Below are 17,179 nucleotides of genomic sequence, written 5' to 3'. Positions count from 1 at the left end.
TCTGTGTTATTTTTCTCTCTTTCTGCCAATTAGTCCTGGCCATGGGCAGCCCGGCCCGACCTGACGCTGCTCCCGGGCCGGGCCTAAGTTTTGAGCCAGAAGGGCCCGGGCCCGGCGTTTTCGCAATTTTCTGAAGGGGCCCGGCCCGAGGCCCGGCGGGCTCTTATGCGCGCGGGCCGGGCTTGGGCCCAAAAATTAGCCCCGATGGCTGGGCAGGGGCCGGGCTTGGGTTTTTGTGTCGGGCTTGGCTAGGCCCGGCCCGGCCCGAGGTATGGCCAGGTATACTGCCAAGTGTGGTGTTTATGTCAACTTTATTATCTGGATGTTGTAAACATTTTGCACAAATAATTAAGTGTTGTGTGCATCAATTGATGCAGAGACCCGAATATGTTATCCCTCTTTCAAAACAAGAAAAAAAAAAGGCAGGAACGTGAACCATACTCCCCCTGATCTAACCCTCCAACGTGCAGATAGTGGCGTAGTCCTGGCAATGATATGAGTAGCCAAGCTAGGCGTGGAACCTAGCTTGCAAATTAAATAGTGTTAGTTGTAATCATACTGCCTTATATCAGTCAGCAAAGCTCTGGACTTCAACGCGAAATGTGGCATTGTCGCATATCTCCCTTTCTTATGGCAGTGGTTACCGGCCGGAATCCTATGCCAACTTCTTCCACGCCGTTAATTTGTTAATCTTCATCGTGCTGCAGTGCATGCGATTCTCCCATTAAAGAAATCCGGAAGGGATTCTCCCGCTAATATGCTCAACATCTATGCAAAGCCTTGCCGTTTGCGCCTCACTTGGGCAGGCGCTATAAAAGGGACATGGAGCCGAGTCACTGAGGCAGGCAAGGCAGAGGCCGAGGTAGAGGCAGAACAAGCCGCTGGCCAGTAGCCATGGAGTGCGGCCAGTGCGGCGCGCGCTTCGCTGTCACACGGGGCGCGAGCTCCGCTCAGTGCGCGCACTGCCGCAGGGCGGCGCGTGTCGAACGGCACGGCGCCGTGCACGGGGCCGTCGGCTTCGTCAGGAACGTGTTCACCAACATTGGCCGCACGAGGCCGCACCCGGGATACCCGCCGGTGTACGGCAACAAGCGCGCTCTCTTGGTCGGCATCAACTACACTGGAACGACGGCCGAACTGCCCGGCCCCATCAACGATGTCAAATGCATGAGCTTCCTGCTCACCCTCAAGTACGGCTTCCCAAGCGATTGCATCCTTGTCCTTACCGGTAAGAGAAAGACTCGCATCCACCAAGCCTCGTTCTGTTTTTTCTCTACTTCGAGTTCGAGTTCATGTCCTTGCTCTTGCTAATGCTACGCACAGATGAAGAGCGCGACCCGTACAGCAGGCCAACAAGGTCCAACATCCTAGTGGCGATGCGGTGGCTGGTGCATGGATGCAGCTCCGGGGACTCCCTCGTGTTCCACTTCTCCGGCCACGGCGATCAGGAGGAAGACAAGGACGGCGACGAGCAGGACGGCCAAGACGAGGTCATCTGCCCGCTAGACTGGCAGCTCAACGGCGCCATCCTGGACGACGAGATCAACGAGGCCATCGTCCGCCCGCTCGCGCAGGGCGTCACGCTCCACGCCATCACCGATGCCTGCCGCAGCGGCACCGTCCTTGATCTCCCCAACCTTTTCCAGATAAAAAAGTACCACTGCTACTACTTTCAGTAAATCAGACGTGCACCATTGATTGCACTATCATTAACACTCCGACAATATTATTTAGGAACGGGAAACCCCTGTGGATGGATCACAGCGCTCCAAATGGCGCTTGGAAGAACACGAGCGGCGGTCACGCCATCCTGATCAGCGGCTGCACTGACGATGAAGATGCGCAGGATGGTTACGGCCATGAGACCATGGCCATGGGAGCCCTGACGTACAGCTTCTTCGCCGCGGCGTGGTTCGCGCATCGGCCGCCCACCTACGGCCAGCTGCTTCAAAAGACAAAGGCGATCCTCGTAGACTGCAACCGCGACAGCCAGATCCACTGCGACCTCCCGGCGTCGATCTTACCGCACGTCCGAAAGGTGGTGAACTTCAGTGGCGTGCAGGAACCTCAACTGTCTTCGTCCGACAAGTTCGACATCAACCGGAAGACATTTATGCTATAAAATCAACAAGATGTGTCAGCCGCTGGAACTGCCATCTAAATGCATGCTACAGCGGACGCAAGCTCGTTGAGTAATTCTGTCTCAGCCTTCTCAGCGTGGTGATGGGTAAATAAAACTAGTGCGTCGCAGGATTAAGTCCTTGCCATAGGCCTAGTCGCAGAGAAGTCTCATGTTTCTGAATGAACTTTATGTTCGTAGTACATGTCAATTATCTTACTCTTTCGACCTAAAAAAAATCTTACTCTTTCCTATCCATATTAACTGTCACAACTTTAGTACTCCCTCCGTTTCTTTTTACTCCGCATATAAAATCTGGTCAAAGTTAAACTACACAAAGTTTGACTAAATTTATATAAAAAAGTATAAACATATACAATACTAAAACTATATAGTATGAAAATACATTTCATGGTGCATCTGATAACGTTGATTTCATATTGTGAATGTTGATATTTTTCAATACAAAGTTGGTCAAGCTTTACAAAACTTGACTTTGACCGAACTTTATATACAAACTAAAAAGAAATGGAGGAAGCACTACTATATGGATTGGTGGGAGTAGCATATTTCATTTGCAGTATTTTATGTTTACTGCAAGTGAAATATGCTCTATAGAGATGTCACCCTAAGAGCATGAGCTCTGGAGTGTAACTAATGGTCTTCTTATGCTCTATGGAGCAGAATACATGTGGCATGTTTGGTACAAAAGGCAGTAGCCACAAATTAGTATGTCTTCTTCCCTGCAAGGGCGTCTGCGCAGAATACCTTTGATCCAAAATAATTGACGCTCCTTTAGTATAAAGTAGAAGTATACCTTTGCTCCGCCTAGCTCTCTCCGTTGGCCACCCGGCCACGGCGGACCACCGCCTCTCCGCGCCGTGTTCCACTCCGGACACGGCGGCCACCAATCTAGGGCCGATGGCACTCGCGGATCTGAACTTCGACAAAGGGCAAGACTTCGCGGCAAAAGTATGGAGGAAATGGGGTGTCCCCATCAATTACGAAGAAGGAATAGATCTACATGAATTTCTATTGGTGGCGGAATTCACCCATTCAAGGATCAGGCCCTCTGTGGAGTTGGTAGCCACAATTCTCCTATCATGCTTTGGGGGTCGCCCCTCCCCATTCAAAGTTCCACTGCTCCAAAATTGGTCGTCCGCTTTTCACTCTCGTCCAAAGAAGTGGGATTATCGATCTTGAAAGGAGGTAACATCTCTCTGCCAAAACTTAACGTCAATTTTCTCCTCTGGGAATGCAGGGGGGCAAACTCTTGCTGGGAATTAGATCAGTACCTCCAAGAAAAGGAGGATGAATGGACGCGTGTCTTTCAGAATCACCCCAGGAAATCTTACCTTGAGGCTCTTAGATATCCCTCCACTTCAGTTCAACATACCCCATCCTCCATCATCCATCGAGATCCTACCCAGGATTCTTTGAGAATTGAATCTGCTGCCCGTGATTGTCGCACAGGGCCAACAACAGTTACTAGTGTTGGAGCGGAAACAATGCCTATTCAAAACGCGCTCAATGGGCTCTTTTGCGTTCGTTGTCTTCTCCACGGCCATCTTCGGCCCAGCTACACTAATCCCATTAAGTGCAGATCGTGTAAGAGATGGGGCCACATTGCCCAGGACTGCTACTCTGCTGGGCCACCCAATCCAGACCCAGTCACTCGGTCCACTACTCATGCAGCCCAGAAACAGATAATTCCGAGGCAAGTCACCATTATTGCCGCGACTATGACTAACCAGCCGGTCATTGCCCCTGCTACCCAAGGAAATAGAGGAGTCACCTCAATTTCCACCACCGGAGTGGGTATCCGCCATTACGCCCCTTCCACTGTTTCCATGGCACAACGATTGCTTGAGGCTGCTTCACAACACAGATCGCAATCCGCACCCCTCCACCTCTCCATCCAACCACCATCCACCTCAACGGCGCCGACCATGGCGTCATTTCCTTTCGACCCTACTCCATTCATCCCGGCTGGTCACCATCGCATCGACGTCGCGGGGAGGCCAACTCGTGTCTGCATTCTAGCGGGAGCGGTCCCGGCAGCACACGAGGAATGGGCCATTGCCACCATAGTCCTGATGCCAATCTGCCAGTTCAGTTCACCACCATCAAAGAGGTACTTTCTGATTTTCTTACTGAGGTCAAGCAATTGGGGTTTTATGAGATTTCGCCATGCCCACTTGGTCAAGCCTATGTGAAGCTCAACAGTGTATTTGGTAGAGATGAGTTAGTCAGAAACAATCCGCGCGAATTTACCGATGTCCGTGTTATTTTTTAGAAACACAATCAAGGCATGAACTGGAGGATATTAGAGCTTAGCAGAGAAGTGTGGATCCTCCTGTGTTGATTCCCACTCGATAGATGTGATAGCCTGGTTTTTGCCCCCTCTTCCTTGCCTGATTTTCAGTTGGTTTGAATTTGAGTTTGGAATTTTTGAATCCTTTCATTTGGACTTAACCACTTGGGTACCCCTTGGCTTTCACCCAAGTGCTCCATCTCCCTCTCTAACCATCACTCCATCTCTGGTTCATCTCAAAATATCATTTGGAATATTTTTCTTTAATGAAAAACATTCATTTTCCCCTCCAAAACCCTAGCTAGCTCAATGTGCTCCAAAGCAACCTAATTTGTCTTGCCCATAAAATCCTGAGAAAAATCCCAATTATTCATTGAACCCTAGGGCACCTTTCTGAGCAAAAATATTTTATCACTTTTTGGAATATTTTGGCTACAGAAAATATTTTCTTTTCTGGACAGAAATGGTAGTTTCTACAGCAACTACCATTTTACTTGCTCCATTGTAACTGGTTTTTCTTGTGCATCTTCACCTTAGTAAATGATTGCTAGCCTCCAAAGCCCAGCCCTCAACTCCCAGTGGTTTGACCTCAGTAAACCATCAAAGTTACTGTCCAGAAACTTACCTGGAGTGTAAAACCAATTCTATTACACCTGAAACCCAACCTAAGCGTGGTAACACTCAAAACTACCACGGACAACATGCCAGGCATGAAGTTTGGGCTTAGGTCGGCCTGGGGTCATAGTTCACGCGATGACCGCGTTCGTCCAGGCGTGCTGGCATGCAAAACACACGCTCTGAGTGCCGCCAAGCGCTCTGTTGCGCGCGTGCTCGCTGCCTAGCCTACCCGAGCGTGCCAAACCGCGCCTCCATCATCGTCTCGACCCCCTTAACTCCGCCCTGGCACTCGTCGACGCCAGAGTTTACCGCAGCGGGCATGGGCACGGTCCGGCCAATGCCACAATGCGCGGCGCACTATGCTCGTCGTCTTCCTTTCGCCCCTGTGCTCGTCCCCGTTCGCCAACAGTCCCCGCGTGAGCTACGTCTTCTTCCCCCTCTCTCACTGACGCTGTTCGTCGTCGGGCGCTGCGGCCAGGTGTCCAACGGCGGAGCCTGAACCCCCCCTCGCCGCTCACCTATAAATACGGCCACCACCAGCCTCCTCGAGCACCCTCATCCACTCCCACACACTCCACTAGCGCGTAGAAAGCCGTAGCTGGCCGGGCAGGCCGCGGGCCGCCGTCCCCGAGCTTGAGCTTGCCGGTGATCCCCTCGGGTCGTCTCCGCAGCTCCAGCCCTTCCCAGGCCAGGGCAAACCCTTCCAGGGCCTCCTCCACTCTCCGGTGGTGCCGTTCCGCCCGGTTGGAGCCCATGGAGTTGCCCCTAGTCGCCATCGTCCTCGTCTCCGGCGACCTCCGCTCTTTGCCTCCGCTGGAGAGGCTGATTCCGGCACCGTCCGACCACCCCTAGCCATTCTACGGGTACAGGCAGGTGCGCCTCCGTCTCCTCTCTCGATCCCTCCCTCTCGTTTTGGCCCAAGAGACCTCGCCACCGGCGTGCGCTCCGGCGAAGCCTCGCCGCTCTCTGTTTCCCTCTCTCCCCCTCCTCACCTGACTAGCGGTGCCTGCTAGTCAGCCACTCTATACGCGCGTGAAGCGGTACGAGAGGTGGCTCCCCGGGGCTTTACGCCTTCGACGTTACCCCCCCCCTCCCTGAGTCTGTTTATTTTAATTCAAATTTTATTTAAATCCAGAGAACTTCAAATGGCCAAAACTTTTTAACCATAAGTCCAAATGAATTGATTCTTTTTGCATTGTGTTCTTTGTCCAAAAATCTAGCAGCTCACCAAAGATGGGATTTTTCCCTGCTGTCTAGATTTTCTGGTGAATTTCAGAAGGTTTCTTGATGATTTCTTTTCGTGTTTTTAAATATTTTCAGAAGGTTAGGCTTGTCTTGAGGATCACCAGAAGGATTGTGAACCTCATCTGCACTAAGGCAAGCCACAACAACATTTTCATGATGCCATTACAATATTTGTGATTTTCTACTTGAACAAACAAATGATTATCCATGCATTTAGCTTATTAATATGATAATTATATTCTATTATATGCTTGTAAAAGTGAATATGGTTGATTTACAGAAAGTTTGAAGTGAACTTAGTTGGTAAACTAACAAGGATTTAGTCTTGGGTGATGAAAGGAATAATATGGTTATGGATATAAATAATTACTGGAATTATTTTCTTGCATGATTAAAAATGATAAATTTGTTAGAAAAGATTCTGGTTGAAGTGAGGTTTGATCTTAACCAGAGAAGTATCATGAGTTAGTAATGCTTAGTGTGGATATAGTCGACTCAGTTATTTTCGTTGATATGTGATGCATATGTTAGTGCTGCAAGTCATGGCATTATGATGCCGGTTATTTTCATTTTAAGTTGAACCTGATAATAACTCAACTTGAATATGTTGTTGACCGGGTCATGGTGCCGCTGAATCAAGTTTTTCCCAGTGCAACCACATTTGCCGGTATGGGACGGCCTTTATTCGTTCTGTTGTCATGCCTCTGGTCGGTGCCTCCAACTAGGGAAGGTTATGGGCGTGCTGTACCCTGGCCCGGTAAGCAGGCATAACCTTGTGTGACCGTTGTTGAGTTTATGGTACCGGGTCCCCATGTGGGATCGTTTATGTTTGGCCACGACGGTGGTCGTTGTGTCTTTGGTAGACATGGGGCCACCCAGGACTAGCTCGATGGGGAGTGAGTCGGAGTGGCTGGGAGAGTGTCATGGCAATGGAGGGGTTTGGTCGGAATGCCGTTGGTCCACCCGAATGGGAGTGCGAGGCCATGGGTTCCGTGGTGTGGGTCCAGTGCGCTACCTCTGCAGAGTGTATCAATCTATCGATAGCCGAGTCCAGGTTAAGGACACGCTCGAAAGTAGGTCACACCATGGGTCAACAGTTAATAAATCCTGCACATTAAGTTATGAATTTTGCATTGTTGTGGTGGCGGGAAGGCCATCGTGTTGATTTGGACTAGATGTTGGTCGTGGTTGTGATCGCCGTAAGGATCACGTTTTGTGGCCACATATTGGTCGTGGTTGTGATCGCCGTAAGGATCACGGTTTGAGCCCAATTATTGGTCGTGGTTGTGGTCATCGTAAAGATCACGAGATGTCTCTGGGTTGGCACGTTTGTGATCCAGGAGCGATCATGTTTGGTAAGCCAGTCCGAGGGACGATTATCACAAGAGCATGGTCACAGCATGTTGGATATATATTGTTGCATTATTATGAATTTTTTAATTGTCATGATATTGTTTGTCATTATGTTTATGCTTGTTGTGAGCTTGTAAGTACATTCAATGTACTGACCTGGCATGTCATGCCAGATTTCAGGAAAGTCCCATTGGAAAGGAGCGCTGTCCGAGTCTAGATCGTGTCCACATTGGTGTCCCTATGCTACAGAGTTCCGCTACGACGTTGTTCCGCTGCCGTATAGTTGTCGTGATCGAGGCCCCTTTATGTTCACTAAATAATGTACATATTGTTCAGTCGCACCGTGTGTGCCGCTTGGCCTCGCCAACTATTGTAATATAAACTCTGATCCACTAGCAATCAATAAAGCAGTTGTTTTCTGTACCAAGATGTTGTGTGTTGCGAGAAGACAAGATCTCTAGGCTGGCAATGCATGGTAAACCGGTTGCTCTGAGCCGGGGTGCCACAACGATTGGTATTAGAGCCGCGCTGATTGTAGGCCACGCTAGACTACGACGTGTTAATTGGACGCTAGATACAAGTTGTAGTTGAGTGCCGGTAGCATTTGTAGCTGGTTGTTGCATTGCATGCACTTGTTTTATTTTTATGCTAACCTGCTAATGGTTGTGAGTGTAGATGGCTCCGGTGCCGTATCCATGCCAGTTGCAGCTAATGCGCCGCATCTTCTTCGTAACGTGTGCGTCGGTTATACCCCCTCGGTGATGACCCAGCCTATCATGTGTACCGGGAGCGTCTAGCTGACTCAGTGTATGAGTATCATGCAGTGGTTACTCTGCGCACTAGTTCCGATTCCAGCACTTACACTCGTACCTCTCGGAGCAGTTACACTTGTACCGCTTCTCAGGCTGTCCAGTTTGCTGCATTCGAGGTCCTTGTTGAGCTTCGCTACAACAAGGTCTGGATGCAGAACCACCCAGGTTTCCACTTCTATCCTTCTCTGCACGATAATGGTCGTGTCTGTTTCCCTATCATTGATCCGGAGTCTGATAGTGTTGCTAGCCACCTTTCTCGTTACATCACTGCTAGCTATCTTATGATCCACGAGCTAGCTCAAGAGCTGACTCGTGCCCGTACTGCTCTAGCCTCTACTAGATCAGTCACTACTCCAACATCTATGGGATTTGCTCCCTATAATCCAGCCAGTTCTAGTTCCCCTGTTTCACCGGTTACTCCTCCGAGTAGCTCGGGCACCGCGACCGTGAGTCCACTTATTGCACCTGCTGAGTGGGGTTTACTTCTCGCCACTCCTGTAGCCCCGATGCTTCACCCTACACCTGCCCCAGAGGGAGAGCCCTCAAGGCAGCATCGTCGTGTTAGCTTTAACCTGGAGGTCTAAGTTAACCATGTCAGTTCAGGATCCGAGTCCGCTTCAGGAGAGGACCCCGCAGCACCAGCAGAGCAGTAGAGCTTCTGAGTATTCGCAGTCGTCAGGATGGTGTACGGATGTAGTCGTACGAGTCATGATGTTTTATTCCATGGATGAGAGTAGTTGAACCCGGCATGTTGTTATCTTTCCTGTATGAGTCTATGTATAATTATGTTGGAACTCTATTTTATACGCCGTATTTTTCTTCGTCATTTCGGTTTTTCTTGGGCTTTTTGTTGCTGGCTTTCCCCCAATTTACTTTTGAATGCTTCTCATCTTGGTTGCATTGCCTTGGGAAAAATCACAATAGGATGACGCGGGGAGGCTGCATTAGCAACGTTCGCAAGGGTTCTCCTGTTCGTCGTTCCGCACGACAGGCAGGACACTCACCCCGAGCCGTACGTTCCACCACCGCCTCCACCGCCAAATCTGCCCTCCATCGACCAAATTCTGCGTATGTTTGAGGAAAGACGGAATAATGATCTGATTGAAATATTAAGAAGTGTTCAAGATGTGGTTGGACAGAATGGAAATCAGCCCGGTCATCACTCCAAGTTGTCCGATTTTCAAAGGACCAAGCCTCCCAGTTTCAGTCAGGCTATTGACCCCTTGGATGCAGATGATTGGTTGCGAACTATGGAGAAGAAGCTTGAGATTGCTCGTACTGAAGAAGGAGATAAGGTTCCATTTGCAACTCATTATCTTGAAGGCCCTGCTGCCATATGGTGGGAAAATGAAAAATCCATGTGGTCTGCTGATGAAGAAGTCACCTGGTCAAGATGCAAGGAACGATTCTGAAAATATCATATTCCAAGGAAGTCAGTCTGTGGGTGAATATTTCCAAAAATTCAACCATCTGTCACGTTACTCCCTATATGACGTGGCCACTGAAGAAAGAAAGATTGACAGATTTCTTGGTGGATTAAACCCGCAACTCTAGTGTACTCTCAGTATGTTCGATTTCCCAGACTTCCAAACCCTGGTGAACAAGGCTTTCATTGCTGAAAGGGAGCACAAGCTTGTATTGGATATTAAGTCTGCTAACAACTATCACAAGCGCAAGTTCGAGCCAAGAAAGAAGGCACAACCAGTGCAGAAGGCTCGTACCTGGCAACAGACTCAAGTGGAATACAAGCCCAATTGGCAACAGAATGTTAACAAGACCACCACTCAAGTCAAGAATGTCGTAACCAACCCAGTGCAAGAGGAGCGTCTGCGCAACAATTCTTGCTTCATTTGTGGGCAAACCGGACATTATCCAAGCAGTGTCCCAAGAACAACAGGTCGAATGCTATATTCAGGCCACAAGTCCATTTTATGGAGTCATGCCCGAATCAGCAAAACATCACGGGGTACGTTCATCACATCTCTGCCGATGAAGCCCAAGAGAACCCCGAAGTCGTCATTGGTATGTTTTCTATTAATAACATACCTGCATTGATTTTATTTGACTCTGGGGCTTCCCACTCTTTTATTTATTGAACTTTTGTTGCCCAAAACAAATTTCCTTGTTTTCTTTTGGAAAGAATATGCTGGTACAAACCCCGGGATCCCTAATCAGAAGCAATCTAGTCTGCCGTAATCTGGAAGTCAATGTCAACAGAGTCAGTTTTCCAACTTCCTTGATAATTATTGAGTCTGCTAAGTTGGACGTTATCTTGGCTATGAATCGGCTGACTAAGTATCAAGTATGCATAAAATGTGCGACCCGAGAAGCCACTTTGACTAGCCAGGAAGGGCAGACTACAAAATTCCATGCTCGCAGAAGCATACCCACGAAAGAAATGGTCTTCACCGCAGTGGCTGAATTGGAATTAATTCCTGTGGTCAGTGAGTTTCCTGATGTATTTCCAGAAGAACTGCCAGGCATGCCCCCCGATCGAGAGCTTGAGTTTGCAATAGATCTTGTACCCGGAACCGCACCAATACACAAGAAGTATTACCGAATGCCTTCATCAGAATTAGTGGAGCTAAAGAAACAGCTCGATGAAATGCTCCGGAAAGGATATATCCGTCCCAGCTCTTCACCATGGGGATCACCTGCTATCTTCGTGGACAAAAAGGATGGCAGCCTCTGCATGTGTGTGGATTACCGTCAGCTGAATGATGTCACAATCAAGAACAAATATCCACTGCCAAGAATTGATGGCATGTTTGATCAGCTCAGTGGGGCCAATGTATTCTCCAAGATTGATTTACGGACTGGATACCATCAGCTCAAGATTAAAAAGGAAGATATTCCTAAGACCGCATTCACCACTCGATACGGTCTTTATGAATATACAGTTATGTCCTTTGGTCTCACCAACGCCCATGCCTTCTTCATGCATATGATGAATAAGGTATTCATGGACTTCCTCGATAAGTTCGTGGTAGTCTTCATCGATGATATACTTATTTACTCAAGAAGTGAAGAAGAGCACAAAGAACACCTCCGAGCAGTGTTACAACGACTCCGTGAACATCAGTTATATGCCAAATTCAGTAAATATGAGTTTTGGCTCAAGCAAGTTGGATTTCTTTGACATGTGCTATCCGCTGAAGGTATAGCCGTGGACCCAAGCAAAGTAAAGGATGTACTCGATTGGTTGCCGCCCACAACCGTATCTCAGATTCGGAGTTTTCTTGGATTAGCCGGATATTACCGTCGTTTGATTAAAGGATTCTCCAAGATTGCTAAACCTATGACGGAGCTGCTCAAAAAGGATAAGAAGTTTGAATGGATTGAGGACTGTGAGAAAAGTTTCAATGAGTTAAAGATACGGCTGACAACTGCACCAGTATTGACTCTTCTAGATATCTACCGCATTTTTTATGTGTATTGCGACGCTTCCAGACAAGGACTTGGATGCGTACTTATGCAAGACGGCAAGGTATTAGCCTATGTCTCACGATAGCTACAACCCCACGAGGGAAATTATCCTACTCATGATTTGGAGTTGGCCGCGGTGGTTCATGCTTTAAAATTTTGGAGACACTATCTCATCGGGAAGAGGTGCCAAATTTTTACAGATCACAAAAGTCTCAAGTATATATTTACTTAGCCAGATTTAAATCTTCGTCAACGCAGATGGCTTGAGTTAGTCAATGATTATGACCTTGGAATAAATTACCACCCGGGTAAGGCCAACGTGGTTGCCGATGCGCTCGGTCGAAAGCCAGTCAGCCTAAATGTCATATTGGAATCCTTGCCTCCTGAACTCCAAGAAGAGATTGCTCAGCTTAACCTGGTCATAGTTGATGCTGGCCTTGCTAATATTTTGGAAGTTACCCCCACACTTGAGGAAGAGATCCGCAAAGCCCATCCAGATGACACCGATCTACGGAAACGTGCCAAGCATATGGTAGCAAGTCAGACTTCCGATTTCTCGAAGGATCACTTTGGTACCCTCCGATTTCGGGGAAGGATTTGTGTGCCCAATCAAGCGGATTTAAAGCAAAAGATCCTGTCAGAAGCACACGAATCCTCGTATTCAATTCACCCTGGAGGTACGAAAATGTATGAAGACCTTCGACAAATATTCTGGTGGGATGGAATGAAGAAAGACATTGCCTATTTCATGGCCTGTTGCGACATATGCAACAAAGTGAAGGCAGAGCATCAGAAGCCAGCCAGACTTCTCCAACCGCTGCCAGTGTCACAATGGAAATGGGATGATGTTTGTATGGATTTCATCACAGGACTACCTAAGACTCAATGGGGCAATGATGCAATCTGGATCATAGTGGATACATTAAAAAAGGTAGCCCACTTTATCCCGATCAGAACCACATATTGAGCAAATGAACTTGCACAACTGTATGTATCCAGAATAGTCAGTCTACATGGAGTACCCCGAACCATCACTTCTGACCGAGGTTCACTTTTTACCTCCACTTTTTGGTCCCGCCTCCATCAAGCCTTGGGGACATCATTGAAATATAGTACCACTTATCATCCTCAGACTGATGGACAGGCAGAGCGGGTAAATCAAATATTCGAAGATATGCTGCGAGCCTGTGCTTTGGCCCAAGGACCTAAATGGGAAGACTGTTTGCCTTATGCCGAGTTCTCTTATAACAATAGCTTCCGACCAGTCTACAGATGTCACCGTATGAGGCTTTATATCCCGTAAGTGCCGCACTCCTTTAAATTGGTCTCAAACTGGAGATAGCCGTATTTTCGGAACGGATCTCATGCTGGAAGCCGAGAAAAAAGTCAAAGAAATTAGAGACATATTGCAATTGGCCAAATCTCGACAGAAGAGTTATTATGATGCAAAGCACCGACAGATAAGCCTTGAACCCAGAGAACACGTATACCTTTGAGTCATGCCTATGAAAGGAGTCAAGAGATTTCAGACTCGTGGAATGTTGGCACCCAGATTTATTGGTCCATTTCCTATTATGTCATGAGTAGGTACTGTTGCATATCAGTTGGAACTATCCCCTGAATTGTCGGATGTGCATAGCGTGTTTCATGTCTCACAGCTGAGGCGATGCATATCGCCGCCTGAGAAAAAGACTGATATGACAGAAATAGAGCTGGCAAAGGACTTAACATATGAAGAGTGGCTGGTTAAAATCTTGGATCAGATGGAAAGAGTCACTTGCAGTAAAGCAAGGAAGTTTGACAAAGTCCAATGGAAGCATCACACAGAGTCAGAATCAACATGGGAATCGGAAGAATTTCTAAGGGCACATTATCCAGAATGGTTTTCCCTAGCAACCAAATCTCGAGGACGAGATACATTCTAAGTGGGGGAGGTTTGTGAAAGCCTGCTTTTTGCCCCCTCTTCTTTGCCTGATTTTCAGTTGGTTTGAATTTGAGTGTGGAGTTTTTGAATCCTTTCATTTGGACTTAACCACTTGGGTACCCCTTGTCTATCACCCAAGTGCTCCATCTCCCTCTCTAACCATCACTCCATCTCTGGTTCATCTCAAAATATCATTTGGAATATTTTTCTTTAATGAAAAATATTCATTTACCCCTCCAAAACCCTAGCTAGCTCAATGTGCTCCAAAGCACCCTAATTTTTCTTGCCCATACAATCCTGAGAAAAATCCCAATTATTACATGAACCCTAGGGCACCTTTCTGCGCAAAAATATTTCATCACTTTTTGGAATATTTTGGCTACAGAAAATATTTTCTTTTCTGGATAGAAATGGTAGTTTCTACAGCTACTACCATTTTACTTGCTCTATTGTAGCTGGTTTTTCTTGTGCATCTTCACCTTAGTAAATGATGGCTAGAAAGCCCAGCCCTCAACTCCCAGTGGTTTGACCTCAGTAAACCATAAAAGTTACTGTCCAGAAACTTACCTGGAGTGTAAAACCAATTCTACTGCACCTGAAACCCAACCCAAGCGTGATAACACTCAAAACTACCATGGACAACACGCCAGACATGAAGTTTGGGATTAGGTCGGCCTGAGGTCATAGTTTACGCGGTGACCGCGTTCGTCCAGGCGTGCTGGCATGCAAAACACGCACTCTGAGTGCCGCCGAGCACTCTGTTGCGCGCGTGCTCATTGCCCAGCCTGCCCGAGCGTGCCAAACCGCGCCTCCATCATCGTCTCGGCCCCCTTAACTCCGCCCTGGTACTCGCCGATGCCGGAGTTCTCCACAGCGGGCACGGGCACGGTCCGGCCAACGCCACAGTGCACGACGCACTGTGCTCGTCGTCTTCCTCTCGCCCCTGTGCTTGTTCCCGTTCGCCAACAGTCCCCACGTGAGCTATGTCTTCTTCCCCTTCTCTCACTGACGCCGTTCATCGCTGGGTGCCACGGCCAGGTGTCCAACGGTGGAGCCCGAACCCCCTCTCACCGCTCACCTATAAATACGGCCACCCCCAGGCTCCTCGAGCACCCTCATCCACTCCCACACACTCCACTAGCCCGTAGAAAGCCGTAGCCCGGCCAGGCAAGCCGTGGGCTGCCGTCCCCGAGCTCGAGCTCGCCGGTGATCCCCTCGGGTCGTCTCCGCAGCTTCAGCCCTTCCCAGGCCAGGGCAACCCTTCTAGGGCCTCCGCCACTCTCCGGTGGTGCCGTTCCGCCTGGAGTCGCCTCTAGTCATCGTCGTCCTCGTCTCCGGCGACCTCCGCTCTCTGCCTTCGCTGGAGAGGCTGATTCCGGCACCGTCCGACCACCCCTAGCCATTCTACGGGTACGGGCAGGTGCACCTCCATATCCTCTCTTGATCCCTCCCTCTCGTTTTGGCCCAAGAGCCCTCGCCACCGGCATGCGCTCCGGCGAAGCCTCGCCGCTCTCTGTTTCCCTCTCTCCCCCCTCCTCACCTGACTAGCGGGGCCCGCTAGTCAGCCACTCTTTATGCGCGTGAAGTGGTACGAGTGGTGGCGCCCCGGGGCTTTATGCCTTCGACGTCACCCCCCTCCTTAGTCTGTTTATTTTAATACAAATTTTATTTAAATCCAGAGAACTTCAAACGGCCAAAACTTTTTAACCATAAGTCCAAATGAATTGATTCTTTTTGCATTGTGTTCTTTGTCCAAAAATATAGCAGCTCACCAAGATGGGATTTTTCCCTGCTGTCTAGATTTTCTGGTGAATTTCAGAAGGTTTCTTGATGATTTCTTTTTGTGTTTTTAAATATTTTCAGAAGGTCAGGCTTGTCTTGAGGATCACCAGGAGGATTGTGAACCTCATCTGCACTAAGGCAAGCCACAACAACATTTTCATGATGCCATTACAATATTTTTGATTTTCTACTTGAACAAATGATTATCCATGCATTTAAATTATTAATATGTTAATTATATTCTGTTAAATGCTTGTTAAAGTGAATATGCTTGATTACAGAAAGTTTGAAGTGAACTTAGTTCGTAAACTAACAAGGATTTAGTCTTGGGTGATGAAAGGAATAATATGGTTATGGATATAAATAATTAGTGGAATTATTTTCTTGCGTGATTAAAAATGATAAATTTGTTAGAAAAGATTCTTGTTGAAGTGAGGTTTGATCTTAACCAGAGAAGTATCATGAGTTGGTAATGCTTAGTGTGGATATAGTTGACTCAGTTATTTCCGTTGATTTTTTATGCATATGTTAGTGCTGCAAGTCATGGCATTATGACACCGGTTATTTTCATTTTAAGTTGAACCTGATAATAACTCAACTTGAATATGTTGTTGAACGGGTCATGGTGCCGCTGAATCGAGTTTTTCCCAGTGCAACCACATTTGCCGGTATGGGACGACCTTTATTTGTTCTGTTGTAATGCCTCTAGTTGGTGCCTCCAACTAGGGAAGGTTATGGGCGTGCTGTACCATGGCCCGGTAAGCAGGCATAACCTTGTGTGCCCATTGTTGAGTTTATGGTACCGGGTCCTTGTGTGGGATCGTTTATGTTTAGCCACGACGGTGGTCATTGTGTCTTTGGTAGACACGGGGCCACCCAGGACTAGCCCGATGGGGAGTGAGTCGGAGTGGCCGGGAAAGTGCCATGGCAATGGAGGGGTTTCGTCGGAATGCCGTTGGTCCACCCGAATCGGAGTGCGAGGCCATGGGTTCCGTGGTGTGGGTCCAGTGCGCTACCTCTGCAGAGTGTATCAATCTATCGATAGCTGAGTCCACGGTTAAGGACACGCTCGAAAGTAGGTCTTACCATGAGTCAACAGTTAATAAATCCTGCACATTAAGGTATGAATTTTGCATTGTTGTGGTGGCGGGAAGGCCATCGTGTTGATTTGGACCAGATGTTGGTCGTGGTTGTGATCGCCGTAAGGATTACGTTTTGTGGCCACATATTGGTGGTGGTTGTGATCGTCATAAGGATCATGGTTTGAGGCCAATTATTGCTCGTGGTTGTGGTCACCGTAAGGATCACGAGATGTCTCTGGGTTGGCACGTTTGTGATCCAGGAGCGATAACGTTTGGTAAGCCAGTCCGAGGGACGATTATCACAAGAGCATGGTCACAACATGTTGGATATATATTGTTGCATTATTATGAATTGGTTAATTGTCATGATGTTGTTTGTCATTATGTTTATGCTTGTTGTGAGCTTGCAAGTACATTCAATGTACTGACTTGGCGTGTCATGCCAGATTTCAGGAAAGTCCGAGTCTAGATCGCATCCACATCGGTGTCCCTGTGCTATTGAGT

The 17,179-nt window shown here is 48.0% G+C and overlaps 1 protein-coding gene across 1 annotated transcript; it reads left to right on the top strand.

The window, feature by feature from the left end:
- Nucleotides 1-857: 857 nt before the first annotated feature.
- Nucleotides 858-2,400, top strand: LOC119307844 (metacaspase-1-like). The gene is made up of 3 exons (XM_037583932.1): nt 858-1,228; nt 1,324-1,654; nt 1,735-2,400. The coding sequence occupies exons 1-3, from the start codon at nt 895-897 to the stop codon at nt 2,120-2,122; spliced, it is 1,053 nt and encodes a 350-aa protein (XP_037439829.1). The 5' UTR covers nt 858-894; the 3' UTR covers nt 2,123-2,400.
- Nucleotides 2,401-17,179: the final 14,779 nt, after the last annotated feature.

Source organism: Triticum dicoccoides, chromosome 5B (assembly GCF_002162155.2).
Source record: "Triticum dicoccoides isolate Atlit2015 ecotype Zavitan chromosome 5B, WEW_v2.0, whole genome shotgun sequence".
Lineage (NCBI taxonomy): Eukaryota > Viridiplantae > Streptophyta > Magnoliopsida > Poales > Poaceae > Triticum > Triticum dicoccoides.
The sequence above is the reverse complement of the archived record's forward strand: the minus strand, read 5'-3'. Positions and strand labels throughout refer to the sequence as shown.

Bases quoted from the DNA above. Each gene is read 5' to 3' on its own strand.
- LOC119307844 (XM_037583932.1), top strand. From the start codon at position 895: ATGGAGTGCGGCCAGTGCGGCGCGCGCTTCGCTGTCACACGGGGCGCG. The intron at 1,229-1,323 runs GTAAGAGAAAGA...TGCTACGCACAG, and splicing joins TTGCATCCTTGTCCTTACCG to ATGAAGAGCGCGACCCGTAC. The intron at 1,655-1,734 runs GTACCACTGCTA...AATATTATTTAG, and splicing joins AACCTTTTCCAGATAAAAAA to GAACGGGAAACCCCTGTGGA.